General features: G+C 45.7%; 1 protein-coding gene across 1 annotated transcript; it reads right to left on the bottom strand.

Annotated features, from left to right (window-relative positions):
* Positions 1-4,417: 4,417 nt before the first annotated feature.
* EIF2B5 (eukaryotic translation initiation factor 2B subunit epsilon) lies at positions 4,418-14,158 on the bottom strand. Its single transcript, XM_060150135.1, has 16 exons — positions 13,935-14,158; positions 12,696-12,820; positions 11,673-11,858; positions 11,404-11,581; positions 10,828-10,908; positions 10,475-10,552; positions 9,643-9,955; positions 8,616-8,761; positions 8,246-8,387; positions 8,019-8,120; positions 7,730-7,837; positions 7,503-7,593; positions 7,075-7,198; positions 6,231-6,356; positions 5,688-5,798; positions 4,418-5,512 (listed from the first exon to the last, which is right to left on the bottom strand). Exons 1-16 carry the CDS (start codon positions 14,142-14,144, stop codon positions 5,453-5,455), a joined length of 2,181 nt encoding a protein of 726 aa, XP_060006118.1. The 5' UTR covers positions 14,145-14,158; the 3' UTR covers positions 4,418-5,452.
* Between the last annotated feature and the right edge of the window lie 1,190 nt (positions 14,159-15,348).

Below are 15,348 nucleotides of genomic sequence, written 5' to 3'. Positions count from 1 at the left end.
TGGTAGATGAGGCTGTAAAGGTAGACTGGGACCAGACCACATAGGTCCTTTTAGGCCACAGTAACAAATATGGGCTTCTCCCACTCCATTTTGTATACTGTTGCCAAATTAGCATTTCAAGATGAAGGACCTCTTTCAGACACCTCTTCAACTCAGAAACCTCTCCATATTTCGCAATGCCTTCCAAATATCCTTAGCATGATATTCAAAGCTCTCCATAATCTAACCTCTACCTACCTTTACAGTCTTTTTTTCATTATATCCTGACTAAAGTTTTGACTTAAGTAATTCAACCTACTTGCCAGCCCCTGCACACACCTTGTATATTTTTATTTCATACCTTTCCCTCTACTTTAAAATTTCATCAAAGTAATGTGTGCATAGACAAATATTAAGAAAACTTACAGCAGTCCTGTCTCATTTCCCTCCCCACCCCCACCCCAGTGTACCTTTTTTTAGCTCATATTATTTCTTGATATATGCATTCTAGACATTACTTATTGATTTCCAATTTTGATTGATGGATTCACCTTTCTTCCACCTCCCCCTAACCTCTTAAAATGATAAGATCACATTTTTTGGTTAAGATAATACAGTACTTATATTACTTATAATATAGTATTGACATTTTGACTATGAATAAATGCTTCCTTTACAACTTTTCCTCCTGGCATAATCATTTTTTTAAAAAATTAATTTTTGGCTCCATTGGGTCTTCGTTGCTGTGCGTGGGCTTTCCCTAGTTGCTGCGAGTTGGGGCTACTCTTCGTTGCAGTGTGTGGGCTTCTCACTGCGGTGGCTTCTCTTGTTGCAGAGCACGGGCTCTAGGCGCATGGGCTTCAGTAGCTGTGACTCGTGGGCTCTAGAGCGCAGGCTCAGTAGTTGCGGCGCACACGCTTAGTTGCTCTGCGGCACGTGGGATCTTCCTGGACCAGGGCTCAAACCCGTGTCCCTGCACTGGCAGGTGGATTCTTAAAAACTGCGCCACCAGAAAGTCCCAGCATTAATCATTGCCTTGCTTTTTCATTTTTTTTTCTATAGTGTACCTATCATTAAATCTTTCCACATACTCTAATAGGTTCTCAATTCATATTTTATTCATTCAGCCCAATGTATTAGATAATCCGTTTTCTTTCCTGGGGGCTTCCATTCCATTGCTCTGGTCTGCACTGCTGACTGTCTCAGCCTGTGAACAGCTGTCATCCTGGGACTTCTCTGCATCATTCTCAGAACTCCCTTTACCTCTCATCTGTTGGATCCCAGTTTCTTGGATACTTTACTCCTTTGTTTAGTAAAGCACATCCTTTGGTAGTTCCCCTTGAAAGCATGGGAAATAAAAACTTGTGGCGGGGGGGAACTATAATGGAAAAGAATCTGAAAACAGTATATATTGATATAAAACTGAATCACTTTGCTGTACACCTGAAACTAACACAGCATTGTAAATCCACTATACTTCAATAAAAAGTTTTGTTTTGAAAAAAATTTTTAAATTTGGGGAGAAACCTGAAAAGATGAAAGTATGATTCTGAGTTGAAAGTAACTTTCCTTCAGAATTCTGAAAGCATCACTCCATTGTCTTCTAGCTTCCAGTGTTGCTATTTAGTGATCAGTTTGATCTCTTTCCTAGGCACTTGTTTTTAACTCTTTGTAAGTCTTTAGGAAGTTCTATTTATCCCTGAGGTTCTCAAATTTCTTGGTGATGTGCCTTGGTGCTCATTCACTGTGCTAGGCATTGGGCGAGCCCTACCCATCTAGAAATTCAACAATATTTTCTTGAATTATTTAATAACATCACTACCATTTTTCCTTTCTTTCTGCAACTCCTGTTAGATGTTGTACCTTCTGGATTGATCCTTTTATCTTTTTCTCCTTCATCATCCATTTCATTTTATTTTCAAATGATTTCACCTTTTTGTAAGGTTTTAACATTACTTCCAAACTTTCCCCTATCCAACTGTATAGGTAAAATATTCACAATTAAAAATTCAATAAGTATATAAGGATGGACATATAATTTCCCTATTTGGTTCTGTAGTCCTCCAGTTCTCAGTAGGAAAAGAAAATTCATATAGTTTTTTAATTTCTAAAAGCTCTTTTGTTCTCCAATTCTTTTCATAGCAATTTATTCATAGACACAATATTTTCCCTGAGTTTTGAGAATTATAGCCATTTCCCCCCCTAAAGTTTTCGAAAAGCTCCCTACTTTGTCAGTTTCCTTGGTTTCAATTTTCCGTTTTGGTCTCCGCCTTTCATACGTTGGAAGTTTCTTCAAATGTTTGGTGGCCTTTAACAGTCTATTCATATGTAAGAGTGAGATACTAAAAATCTGTTTGGAAGTTCTGTCCATGTACGCAGGTTAACAGGCTTCAGTGTTCAGTATACGGCGAGCAGAGGAAGATGGCTTTTTTTTTTTTTTTGAAACAAAATTCTAAGTATTTGTAGGCCTTTGGTCTGCAATTGTTTAGTTAGTTTTGGCCTGGGGGTATAAGCCAGTGTGTGCTGACATTCAGAGCCCTACCACTCATATACTTTCATTTAATCCCTCATTTTCAATCTAGCCCCTCAATCCCATCCCCACCACGTCTCCTATCGAATCCAGAGGTTCTAAAGATTTATTTTCCCTGAGGTTCTGAAATTTCGTGGTGTTACTTTGTTCATTATGCTGGGCACTCATGGGCTCTTGTCAGTGTAGAAACTCATGACCTTTGGGTTTAGGAAACCTTCATAGATATTTCTCTGGAAATTCCTCCCCACCATTTCTCCAGACTAAATCTCCCATTTCCTGCAGAGGAGAAGTAGGGGTAATCACTTGGTTGGATCAGATAAAGTGGGGACCTGGGGCAGCTTTTTCTCATACAGATCTTTGTCTGATTCTCCTCCATTCCACCCCCAGTTCTCAGGACCCAATCCTTAACCCCTCTACTGAGCCTTTTCTGGGTTCAGAAGGGCACACTGGTTTGCTTCTTGTTAATAACCACCTCAGCAGGTAGAGCCCATCTCATTCTGCTCTGCTAGGTCAACTTTCACCCTTCCATTTATTTTTTTCCCCAAAATGTTGATGTCTCTCATTCATTGTTGTCACCTTCTGTTTTCCTTATCATTGAGTCACGTGCCTTTTTTGAAGAATTCCTTTGCTACCATTTGAAAGTGGTTTTGGAGTAAAAAGCTCATGAGTTTTTTCTCTTTTTTTTTGGCCGCTCCACAGCACAAGGGATCTTAGTTCCCCGACCAGGACCAGGGATCAAACTCGTGCCCCCTGCAGTGGAAGCACGGTGTCTTAACCACTGGACCGCCAGAGAAGTCCCCAAAGCCCATGTGTTTAATCTGCCATATTTAAATGGAAACCCTTTGCTTTGCTCATAATGTTCCCTCTACCCTTTCTATTTTTTAGGCCACTCAAGTGTCACAATCCTGTAAGCCTTCCCTAATCACTGCAACTAGAAGGAATATTTTCCTCCTAAAAAGTTCTATAGGCCACTTCTGATCTCTGCCACCCATCAGGTATAAATCAGAGGTACCCTACAGTTGCTTGTATTTAACTGCCCCTATTAGGTCCATGCCATAACCTTCAAATGCTCTCTAGTCACTAGGTCCTGTATTTGACAAAGGAGAAACTGAAATTCACTGAATAAGAAAAGTAAATTAAGTCAAACCCTGGCCAGCCTGTTTTTTCCTCTTTAGAAATACTGAGTAATGCCCCTTAATACCCCTTAGTACAGTTCAGTATCCCCTTCCTCATCTTACTCCTCTCCACCCAACTGAAATGAAGAAAAGGCAACCATTTTACCTGTGATGTCCAGGAGGGCCACTTGTTACCAAAGACATCTGCTACAGTTTAAGCGTTAACAGAGTAAGGTTTATAGGAAAGCAACAAAGAGCTCAAAAAGGTGAGATAGAAGGGCCTGTCTCATGTTTGAGGTTAAAGGAGACAAATTGAGGTTAAAGGAGACAAAATATAGGTGACAAATTCCAGCTCTAGAGTCCAATAACAAATCCTTGCTCTATCAATTACCAGTTACAGGACCTCTATGAACTTCAGCCTCTTCATCTGAAAATGGGGATAAGACCTACTTCATAGGGCTGATGTGAAGGTTAACTAAAATAACACATGAAAAGTATTTAGCAAAATGACTGGGGACTTTCCCTGGTGGTCCAGTGGTAAAGAATCTGCCTTCCGATGCAGGGGATGCAGGTTTGATCCCTGGTCAGGGAACTAAGATCCCACATGCCTCGGGGCAACTAAGCCTGTGTGCCACAACTACTGAGCCCATGTTCCTCAAGTATAGAGCCCACGTGCTCTGGAGCCCGCACCACAACTAGAAAGAGAAGAAACCCGCACGCCACAACTAGAGAGAAGCCCGCACGCCGCAATGAAAGATCCTGCATGCCGCAACTAAGACCCGATGCAGCCAAAAATAAATAAATAAATGTATATAAAAAACAAATGTCTGTCATGCAGTAGATACTCTCTCAATATTAGGGGACAGCCCATTTCACAGGTTCTTCCTCTGTTCTTAGGATATCCATTGCTGGCTTGGGGTTGTATTTGCCTCTGGGGGCAATTTCCCTTCACTGAGACACTGAATATGCTGAAGGAAAAAGAATTCTGGATTATGAGGCTCAAGTCCTTAGCTTTACCCCTCAAGAGTCATGAGACCTTGAGCAAATTCCCTTATCTATAAGATGAAAAGTAGCCCAGCTTCTCTTGACAGTAGTACTGGATCAAATGGACAGAGCATGTGACAGACTGGCAGTGGTTAATGGACTTTACATATGGTTAGCATCATCACCTTCTGACAGAAAAGTGTTTGGACTAGGACTCTCTACAGAACTAGGTTCAGGCACACCACTCCAGGACCACAAATTGGCCCACAAAGTCTGGAAAAGAATCTAGGCCCTCTACCACCATGGCCATGGCAATGGTCAACTAGCGAGGCACCACAGTCCCACCTAGTGGCCATAACACCCCTCTTCTCCCTCTCCACCAGGTGTTAAGAAAGGCTACCACATCAGAGGTTGAGAACTCTTTGTTGACCTACTTCAACTGCTGATCAGTCAGAGTTGCAGAGAAACCAAATATACCCCTCTCTCTGTTTTTTAATATTAACAAATACAAGCAACAGAGAGGGCCAACTGCTCTCTGCTGTTCCCTGAGGGGAAACCAGAGCACAAAGCTGTTCCTCTGGCCTTCCTCTAACTGCAGGGCCTGCCTAGCTCCTCCTTAGGCAGAGTTGTTATCCAGCCCAACTTCCCTCATCTCAACTCCCCAGTCAGGATGGGAGGCACATGGCTGCTGGCGGTGGGAAGAATACTGTAGCTCCAGCCTCTGCTCCTTTAAGTCTCAGCTCAGATGGTGGTCACTCATCCTTCTGCAACTAGCCTCTCACTTGCCCTGGCCCAGAAACCAGGAGGGCAATCAACCACACCCACAGGAGCAGGTAGTGCGACTTCAGTCATCTTCAGATGACTCCTCTTCTGCCTCTTTTAGCCACTGGATGAACCTCTGCAGCTGTAAGGAAGCAGAGCGGAGAGCTACTGAGGGAGGGGCACATAACCCTCCTTTTCTCCTTAGCAGATAAACAGCTCTAACAACCAGAGTCCCAGGGACCAACCACCTGGAGTCTAAGGCCAGGAGCCAGGGAGCCAGGCAACCACTGCAGTGACAGGAAGGCAGCCTGACTTACCTGCTGGTTCTTGCGCAACTGCCGGCCCTTGTCAGTTGTATCCCTTTGGCTGAACCAGCTCAGGACTGTTTCCTCAGCCAGGATCTCCAGCTGGTAGAAAGCCATCAGTACCTGCAGAAGGCCAGCAGAGGAGATGAGATCTCAGGGGCCTTGCAGGGTTCAGCGAGACATAATGGATAACAGAGGAAGAGGAGGCAAGATCTAGTGCCTCTCTACCAGGCCCTCAGCCTTCTTCTACACACGGAGCAGCCTCCTCCAAAACAGGTAAGAATGAGCTCTTCACTCTGATACTGGGACAGGTTTGACTTCTGGAACTATTGCTGGGTAGTGCTTTGCACATTCCCAGGGTAACCTCCAAATGGTTGCCTTACTAGTTTGGCTCCAAGCTGTACTATCCCAGCAATAAGCACAACACTAGGGGTGGATGAAGCTGTTAACCAAACTCCATACGGATTCATGTCAGTCTATTTTGTGTCTCCACGGAGGTCACCAAGGCCTGTTTCAAAGTAAGTGCAGGACTTTGGGGCTTGACGTGGTATTCACCTTGGCCATGGAAGTACTAAGGGCTTCATGCTCCAGGAAGAAGTCCTCAATGGCTGCCAATGCTTCCAAATGATCAGCTGCACGCTTTATGTAGTTCCTAAAAACAGGGCTCCAGGTCTTGAGCAACTGTGGAAGAAAGGAGAAGTTGCAATATATTCCTGAGCATGCACCTACACCTGGACAGCAAAGAAAATCAATATTGATAACATGGGTCTTTCAAGACAAGATGGGGAGTTCCCTGGTAGTCTAGTGGTTAGATTTCGGCACTTTCACTGCCATGGCCCAGGTTCAATCCCTGGCTGGGGAACTGAGATCCTGCAAGTCACATGGCAAGGTCAAAAATTTAAAAATTAAAAAAAAAAAAAAAAAAAAAGACAAGAGGGAGATGATACAGGTCCTGTGGAATTATGTCAGAGGGACTTGGGAGTGCTGGCAGTCAGGACTGGGGAAAAAGAAATTTCCTAGGGAAGGTGAAGGGGGTCAGATGCTGCAGGCTTCCTCAGAATACCTGTTTCCAGCCTAAAGGTTCACCTCATTCTGGTCAAATCATTTTCAGTCAGACAATATGACAGTCCAGGTCTATTCTGGGTATACCTTTGGGGTCTAGTACTGTCTGAATACTGGAATCTCAAAGGCCACTCAGTATTGAACCTAACTTGACTCCCCTGGACCAGCCAAACCTGCTCTAGAACCTAATCTGTGTCCAGAGGCAAGGAGAAAGGAACCACAAGTAACATATATCTCACAAGACCTTCTACTCCTGATTTCCTTTAAAGTCAAGCCCAGTAAGGATGTGTACCTGTCTCCACCCAACCCCTTGTACCCAGCCCCAATCTTTGCTTACGGGAATCAGCAGGGCACAGTAGCGGTTTGGGTCAAGTGGGGAATCCATGTGTTGCAGGGGGAACTCCAGGACCACATGGCTCAGCACCTGCATCACCTCCTTCAGGCTTATGTTGTAGGCGTACCTGTGGGGAGACTGGGGTGACACCAGGGCCTTCACTGGCCCTTTCAGCATACTGTAGGACTATGACTTTGGCAGGACACTGGGGGAGAGAAAGTCAGATGGAACAACATGGAAAGAGAGGGTTTTGGAAGGAGGAAGTCTATGCTGAGGCAAAAACATAATGTTCTCCTTGCTCCAAATGCTACCGGCCTTGTCCAGTTGGGATGTCGAGGGAACAGGTTCCTATTTGGAGAAGAAGTAGGAGAGAACCTACACCTGCCTGGGATTGCCCCGAGGAGATGAGAATAAGGAGGAGCTGCTCTTACTTGAGAGAGTTGATCTCTAGGACTAGATTGTCACAAGAAATGTTCTCCTCCTTGCCCCGCTGTAGAGTTCCCAGGACTTCATTCTGGAACACTAAAATCAAAGCAAGAGTAAGTTCATGGGCCAATATCACTCCAGGATGCTTTAAGTCATCCAGTTCTGACTTTATGCCCAACCAAACTGGAGGCTTTCCTCTTTTGTCCCAGACACTGCTCCCCTGGCCACTTACCTTTGATGTCATCCATCTGTGGGGAGCCTGCCCGGCTATCTAGCTCTTCAGAATCCATACTTCGCTCACTTTCAGTTTCGCTCTCTTCTTCCATGTTGATTTTGAGTCCTGAGAATCCATAAAGGGTGAGAAAAGAGAAAAATACTGAAAGAGCCATTGACAGAGAGCAATATATCTGCTCAGTCTGCATAAATAAAGTAATGAACAAGTAGTCTGATTCTGAAGTGTTCAATTTCCCTCAAAATAATCTGATTTAGAGGGTGGGTGGCAGGAATAAGGCTTAGCTCACCCCACAGATTCTGCCGTAGTTCCTCCTCTTCCTCCATGTTCATGTCTGCTGTTTTCCAGAGGTAGCCCTGGCCTGCAACTCCGACTTCTGCTGGATTGTAACCTGGAAAAGGCACGGATCTTTAGCAAAGGCCCAGTAGAAGCACCAACCCCTTAGGGGGAACCTTGGTTTTTCTATGGGGCAGAGAGACACACAGATAGATGCCCCACACCTGCTGAGCCTCACACCTTTCAGCTTCACTTTCTCCTTTTCTTGGTCAGCCCCAGAATCATCACTGAACTGACCATCATCCTCATCATCTTCTGCATCGGGAGGGTGCAAAGAGATCACCGAGCCCTCAGGCAGCGTGATATCTGGGCCTACCACCACCTGGAGGAGAAAAAAGGAGTGGGTGGCACAGACTGATTAGTGTGTTGGGGAAAAGTACATCCTGAAAATCAGAGTGATTTTTATTTACCAAGCCAAATAGAAGGTAAATGAAACCACTGGATTGGGACTCTCAATTCAGGGTGGACTGGGTGGACATAAGGCCCCTTTCTGGCTCAGCATAACCACCACTCAACTTGGGGCCTATGTGCAGTGTGGAACAGGTCTTACCTGGGAAGTGAGGACACAGCGTGGCTTCAGGATAACTTTTTCCTTGACCTCAGCATTGTCACAGAGCACAGACTGACGGATCTGTGCTCCAGCAGCCACTCGGACGCCCTGCCATAGGAAGGCCTCGTCCAGCACCACATTATCACCTGGCTCAGGACAGGAAGGATTCCTGGTCACCCAGGGCCCCAATTCCAGACCAGGGCTGTTTGTGGAGAATGGGGCTGACTGACATCAGCACAGCTCCCACCAAGCTCTACTACTCCCTCCCCAATTCACCAGCAATACCCTCTCCCTAAACTTGGGCCAGAGACGCCTGACTACACTCCACCAGCTTTACAACAATTACAGACTATATACTGGACTTAAGAACCTGAGAACCCTTAAGATTTCTGGAGACTCCTTGAGCTCAAGAACCTTATTAGAATTAAATCCATGCCTAAAAGTAGAACCAAATTATTCCACCTCTTCTTGTACATTTTAGAATTAGAATCTTATTGTTGTTCTTTTAAAGGGGTGGTTCCATTACAAGCATCACTTTCTTATAACCAAAGCAAGTTACTAAGAGTAGAAAGGACACTGGATTTAAAATCAGAACACTCAGATTCAAGTCCCAGCACTGCCTCTTATTAGTTATGACCTTGGGTGAGACAACCTTACAGCTTTTTTGTTTATCTATACACTTATCTATAAATAATACCTACCTCACAAGGTTTTTAATAATGTATGCAGAAGCCCTTTGTAAACTGCAATGCACTAAAGAGATGTTATTATTGCATGTTAATTATCCAGTTGGTCCTGAATGTGAATATAGAGTACCCTGAAATGTGAAGAGTCACCCAATAACAGGCTCACAGGCCACAAATTAAAGTATCACTGTTTTTACATCCCTATTTCTTCCTTTATTAAGGCAGCCACTCTAGTTCCTTATTCTCTGGGACTATCCCTCTGTATCCTTTTCTAGAGACATGGGGTTCCCCCAGGTTCCTGCTCCTAGGATGGCCAGCTTGACCTCCCCACCTGTACTCACCAATGTGACAGCCGGGGCCAATGACACTGTTGGTGATGGAGCAATTGCTGCCAATGACAGTGCCAGAGCCCAGGAGCACATTTTCCTCCAGTATGCTGCCATGACCCAGGCTGACCTCAGGCCCTCGGTAGATGTTGTGTCGGGAGTGAGTGCAGCTTTGGGTTGTGCTGTCAGTGAAGTTCGCCTCTGGGGTGAGAGGGTAGACCCATCGGCGGATGACATCAGCGCAGATAGCAGCATACATGTGTAGGTTGGAGACCCGGGCACCATATTCCTTAGTTGTCACATGCATGTGGATCTGGTTTCCTAAGATCTGAATGAGGAGAAAAAAAGAGAGGTCACTCAAGCAAGCAAGAGAGAAAGAACATCCCAGGTATAATTCTATTCTAACTTTCTTAAGTTTCCTACTGCCTCTCAATGTCACAGCCAAGTGGCCTGAGACTTTTCTCTGTATACTGCTTCCCTCTCCTCTCCAGCTCTTTTCCTTTCTCCTAAGGTTTAATAAAACATAAAAGGGGACCAAAACTCCCCCAACCCTTCCCAAGGGAAAACAAACTTTCACATTATGTGTAATGGTGGATGTTCATGTTTTTAGCAATTTATCTGTTGATCTTGAGATGTTTTTAGCATGTCACTGGTGGTCAGATGGTATTGGGGATCTGCCAAAAACCACAAATGAATCTTTTGCTTTTGTGTGTCAGTAGGGTCTACTGTGCCCTAAAAATGGGCAGAATAAAAAAGCAAATGGAGAGAAAAAAAGGGGGACCAAATTTATCAGCATTGAGATAAAATCACAGCCTTCTTCTAACGAGGCATTGGGAGCTTTTCTTACCTCCTCATTTACTAACAGGCCTCGCACAAAGTCATCTCGAGTTTGGTAGTCGAAGTTGTCTGTAAAGAGTTGAGCCACCTGTGTGGGGAAGTCAGAGGGGGCCAAGGTTAAGCATTATTCTCTGGAAGCAAACACAAGCCCCCCAGAGACCTATCAGACACTATGACAGCAGGATATGGGCCAGAATCCCAAAAAAGTCTGCCAATAAGATACTGGGGTCAAGATGATAGCACCTATTTGCTGTAGGTAAGAGAATGAAGGAGAAGAAATATACCCTGGCCTTTTAAGGGGGTGATAATAAACCCTCAGAGTTCTACTCTTTAGATGTGCAGGCTTGGCCCTGAGGAGCTCACCTGAGGAGAGCAGATGCTGATATGACAATCAAGTAAATCATAGCGAATCTCCACTCCATCTCCACTGCCCTGGAACAAGCTCTGTGGGGAGAAGTTACAAGGACTTATTATTATTATTTTTTAATAAATTTATTTATTTTCTTTTTGGCTGAGTTGGGTCTTCATTGCTGCGTGTGGGCTTTCTCTTGTGGCGAGCAGGGGCTACTCTTTGTTGCGGTGCGCGGGCTTCTCATTGTGGTGGCTTCTCTTGCTGTGGAGCACGGGCTCTAGGCGTGCAGGCTTCAGTAGTTGCAGCGCGTGGGCTCAGTAGTTGTGGCTCACAGGCTCTAGAGCGCAGACTCAGTAGTTGTGGCTCATGGGCTCTAGAGTGCAGGCTCAGTAGTTGTGGTGCACGGGTCTAGTTGCTCCATGACATGTGGGATCTTCCTGGACCAGGGCTCAAACCCGCGTCCCCTGCATTGGCAGGTGGATTCTTAACCACTGTGCCACCAGGGAAGTCCCTACAAGGACTTTAACTCATCTCTCCTGCTGAAGCCTGTCACTTTCCCACCTCAAGGACCCCAGATACCCACACACCAGAGGAAAAGAAAAACGTCGGAGGCCTTGGGTCTTCTGGAAATGGAGCACCCGGTTTGTGGCACTATCCACAGCCACTACCACATTGTCCTCATGGCAACGAGTTGGGTGGCTGGGGGATGACTCCTTGAAGATCATCGTCATCACAGACACATTTTTTTCCAGCTTCCGCCTTAACCTGTAAAGGATAGGAGGGAGAGAGTTGCAAAAGAGCAGTCTTAGGGCTCTGCTGGTCCCAAACCTCATCTCTACCATTTTCCCATCCTGACCTGTGTTCTTCCAGGGCTCTGGTAATATTGATGTTTGAGATGACATCCCCATACACCAGAAGGAAGTCAGAGCGCACCAAGGCCTTAGCATCAACATCACGGAGAATATCCCCCAGTGATCTATATAGCTCTGATGTAATTATTCGAACCACGTTGAGGGATGTAGGGCGGCACCACTTGGATTTCCTAAAGGAAGGGAGGTGAGGGGGATGAGTAAACCAAGCATAAACATCATGCAGAGCTTCCCTATTTTTTCTCCCCACTCAACATTCACTCTCCTTTGCTATGGCTTTTTCTGGGTTCCTGTCAGCAGCCTTGACTTCAAAGAGGTTTATGAACTATAATTAATGGTTTCAGCATAGTCTGTCACTAGTCTTGTTTTATGGGTTAGAGAAACATGGCTATTTCCTCTCCATACCCTGACCCCTGTCCCTAAACACGGATTTGAACTAAAAATCCCGCTGAGACTTAGGTTATACAAAGTATCCTGGGAACACACATTTCATGCCACTTTTCTCCTTCTAAACCTCATACCAAATTTAGGAGCTGTTTGATGGAGACCATGCTAACATCCTAGTCTTTATTTCCTAAGCTTCCATAAATCCTGAGATTCACTCTTTTTCAAAAACACTTCGCTAAACATTTGTTAAGTGTTTACTATGTGCGTGGTACTAAGCTAGGCACCAGGAATACAAAAATGAGGAAGAGCTCAATATTTAGAAGCTCAGTGGAAAAACAAAGATATTACTCTTGTAACTTGCATATTGGAGCCACTAAATAAAAAGCAAAACCCATTGGGTACAAACTTTGTGAGATTCAGAAAAAATCCAAATGCTATTCTTTAATCTTTGTCATGGCTTCAGCTGCTCACCTCCTAAGTGAAGAGAATGCCCTTAGACCTTATGATGGGATCCAAACAAATACATTTTTCTCCCTCATAATCTCCTCTTATTTAGTTATATCCATCCTAAGGAAACTGGGAAAAAATGGTGAAACATGGAAAGAAAAGTTGCAGAGCCTTACAATAAATGTTCCTTGATTTGGGCAGCCTTCCAGCAACAAAAGACAAAGGTTTCCTGTACACCTGTGGCAGTCAGAAATTCCAGAGTGTAGTCAATTAGCGCCACATTGGCCAGGGGCAAGAGGACCTGAGGGTAGGAGATGAAAAAAAGTCATGAGGGTCCTCTGAGTATCATTCTTTTCCCCATTCCAACCACAATTTTCACTCCTCTATCAGTATTTTCAAACACTAGTTTTTACTTTATCTTTCCTATTTAAAACTAATCAGGCTGCTGCCTTTAATGTTCATGGCATACTCTAAACATCAGAGTCTAATGGGTTGCAATTGGGATATAGTAGGCATGGAATCTACTTGCTTAGCATCAGACACAGACCTGGTATAGAACAGCAAACTATCCCTGACAAAGGATAATATAGAAATCAATTACATCTCCAGAAGCTTAAGTACCACTCATGCTTTTTTTCCCATAAAATTTCCTTCCTTGATCCCTTTCTAAGAGTCAGGGGCTAGCCATCCCAATCAACTGTACAAAATAAACAGCCATTAGACTATTTAGAGGGAGTGGTGAGTCAAAGAGGTTTTTCCTGAACTGAATGCAAGTCCTTTTCTTTGAACTGGGGACTGCTGAATGACCCAGCAATCCCTAGGACTAGCTCAGTCCAGTTCCCCAGTGTCTGGACAATACTGGGGACGCGGGCAACCAGCCACTGAACCTGTTCTGTTCTCCTTTTGACAGATAGCACTAGCTGTCACTAAAACCTGAAAAGAAAAAAAGCACACTACAAGAGATCCAAAACAGCTGTTACTATGGAATCAGACCAGCCTGCTCTTTTTTCAGGCACATGACTTCCCTTTTGGAGGCAAAAGGAGGTGACAGTCCCTTTCACCTAAGGATTTTTCTTTCCTCTACATAAGTGCGGCGCAGCCTCCTCTTGAGGCACTGAATCCCCGTGTGAAGGCTTCTCACAAGCACTGCTTCTTCATTAGCCCCTGCAGGCCTCCCAGACCTGAGGTGGACAGCATTACGAGTGCCCAAATCTGCCTGCCATTCACTTGGTTAGGCAGTCGTCAGGGCTTTAGACGGTCTCTCCGCCTTTTTCCTAACCAGATAAACCCGATTTCTGGGAAAGACCGTGGACACAAGTCCTTCCAGAGCGCGCCTCACTAGGCAGCCAAAAAGATAACTTGGTCTAGCTCCGCCACCTCCGGACCCTCTGGCAGCTTTCGCGCGCGGCGCTCACCCGAGGCTGGTCCTTGGAGATGGGGAAGAAGCGGCGGTTGAAGCTGTCGGCCACCAGAACTGCTTGTAGGGGCGGCGGCTGTTCCTCCTCCGCCCCTCTGGCTGCTCCACCGCCGCCGCCGCCGCTGCCACCGCCTGCCGGCCCGCTGCCGCTGCGCTTGTTGGGCCGACCGGCCACCACACCAGGCAGCGCCACCACAGAGGCCGCCATCTTCTTCTCTCACAGTCACCACTTCCGCTCGGAAACTGACACGGCACGCAGTAGGGGACAAAAAGATCCAGCACTCGAAATGCGAAGCACTAGCGAAGGGAGGCCGGGAGGAGCTGAGGAGAAAGGAATACGCATGCGTCTCCCCTAGACCTGCCTGAAGGCTGAGCAGGAAGGAGCACGGCCTGGGGCCCTGCGGCGCTCGTGGCCGCATGTTGAGGCGCCCGGGGTTGGGGTCCTGTGGACTGCAGACTCCATCTGCAAGTATTATCGGCTGTCATTTGTTCGTGAGCAAGCTGAGATTCTTGGGGGATAATGAGACACGTGGTCTCTGCGAAGCGGCCAGATCCTTTCTGGATGTGTAATCTTCTCCGCCCCGAGCATGTTAAAAATTGTGGTCCTCCGTCTTCATTCTCATCACCTAATGTGACCCAGCACCCTGGGGAGCTCAGAACCGAGTCAGACATTCCTTCCCTCAGGGCACTCACAGTCTACATAAATACAGAACGTGGAATAGAAGGGAGAGTAGTAATTCTATTAAGCGCTGATCGTGGCGGGGAATGATACAAGTATTATCGCACTTAGTTCGTCACACGTCTCTGAGAGAACATTTTATCCATTCGTTCAACAAACATTTCTTTTTCTTTTTAAATTTATTTTATTTATGTATTTTTGGCTGCTGTGGGTCTTCGTTACTGCGCGCCGGCTTTCTGTAGTTGTGGAGAGCAGGGGCTTCTTTTGTTGCGGAGCACGGGCTCTAGGCACACGGGCTCCAGTAGTTGTGGCACGTGAGCTCAGTAGTTGTGGCTGGTGGGCCCTAGGGAACAGGCTCAGTAGTTGTGGCGCACAGGCCCAGCTGTTCCGCGTCATGTGGGATCTTCCTGGGCCAGGGCTCGAACCTGTGTGGCCAGGGCTCGAACCTGTGTCCCCTGCATTGGCAGGCGGATTCTTAACGACTGTGCCACCAGGGAAGCCCCAACAAACATTTCTTCAAGTCTCAGTGGGGTGAAGTTCACCCAGCTAGTAAGTGGAAGAACTGGTGTTGGAACCCAATCCATATGATGTCATAGCTCCACAATCTTTCTGCCATGTGTGGATAAAAATTTATTATTTTATGATGTCTTCATTTATTCACTAATTCAGCCTATCAGGATTTATTGAAGCTCTACTCTGTGCCTTAATCAGATTGGAAATAAAGGTGGAACCA

Source organism: Lagenorhynchus albirostris, chromosome 5 (assembly GCF_949774975.1).
Source record: "Lagenorhynchus albirostris chromosome 5, mLagAlb1.1, whole genome shotgun sequence".
Taxonomy (NCBI): Eukaryota; Metazoa; Chordata; class Mammalia; order Artiodactyla; family Delphinidae; genus Lagenorhynchus; species Lagenorhynchus albirostris.
Note: the sequence above shows the minus strand (reverse complement) of the source record. Positions and strands in the feature narration are given on the sequence as shown.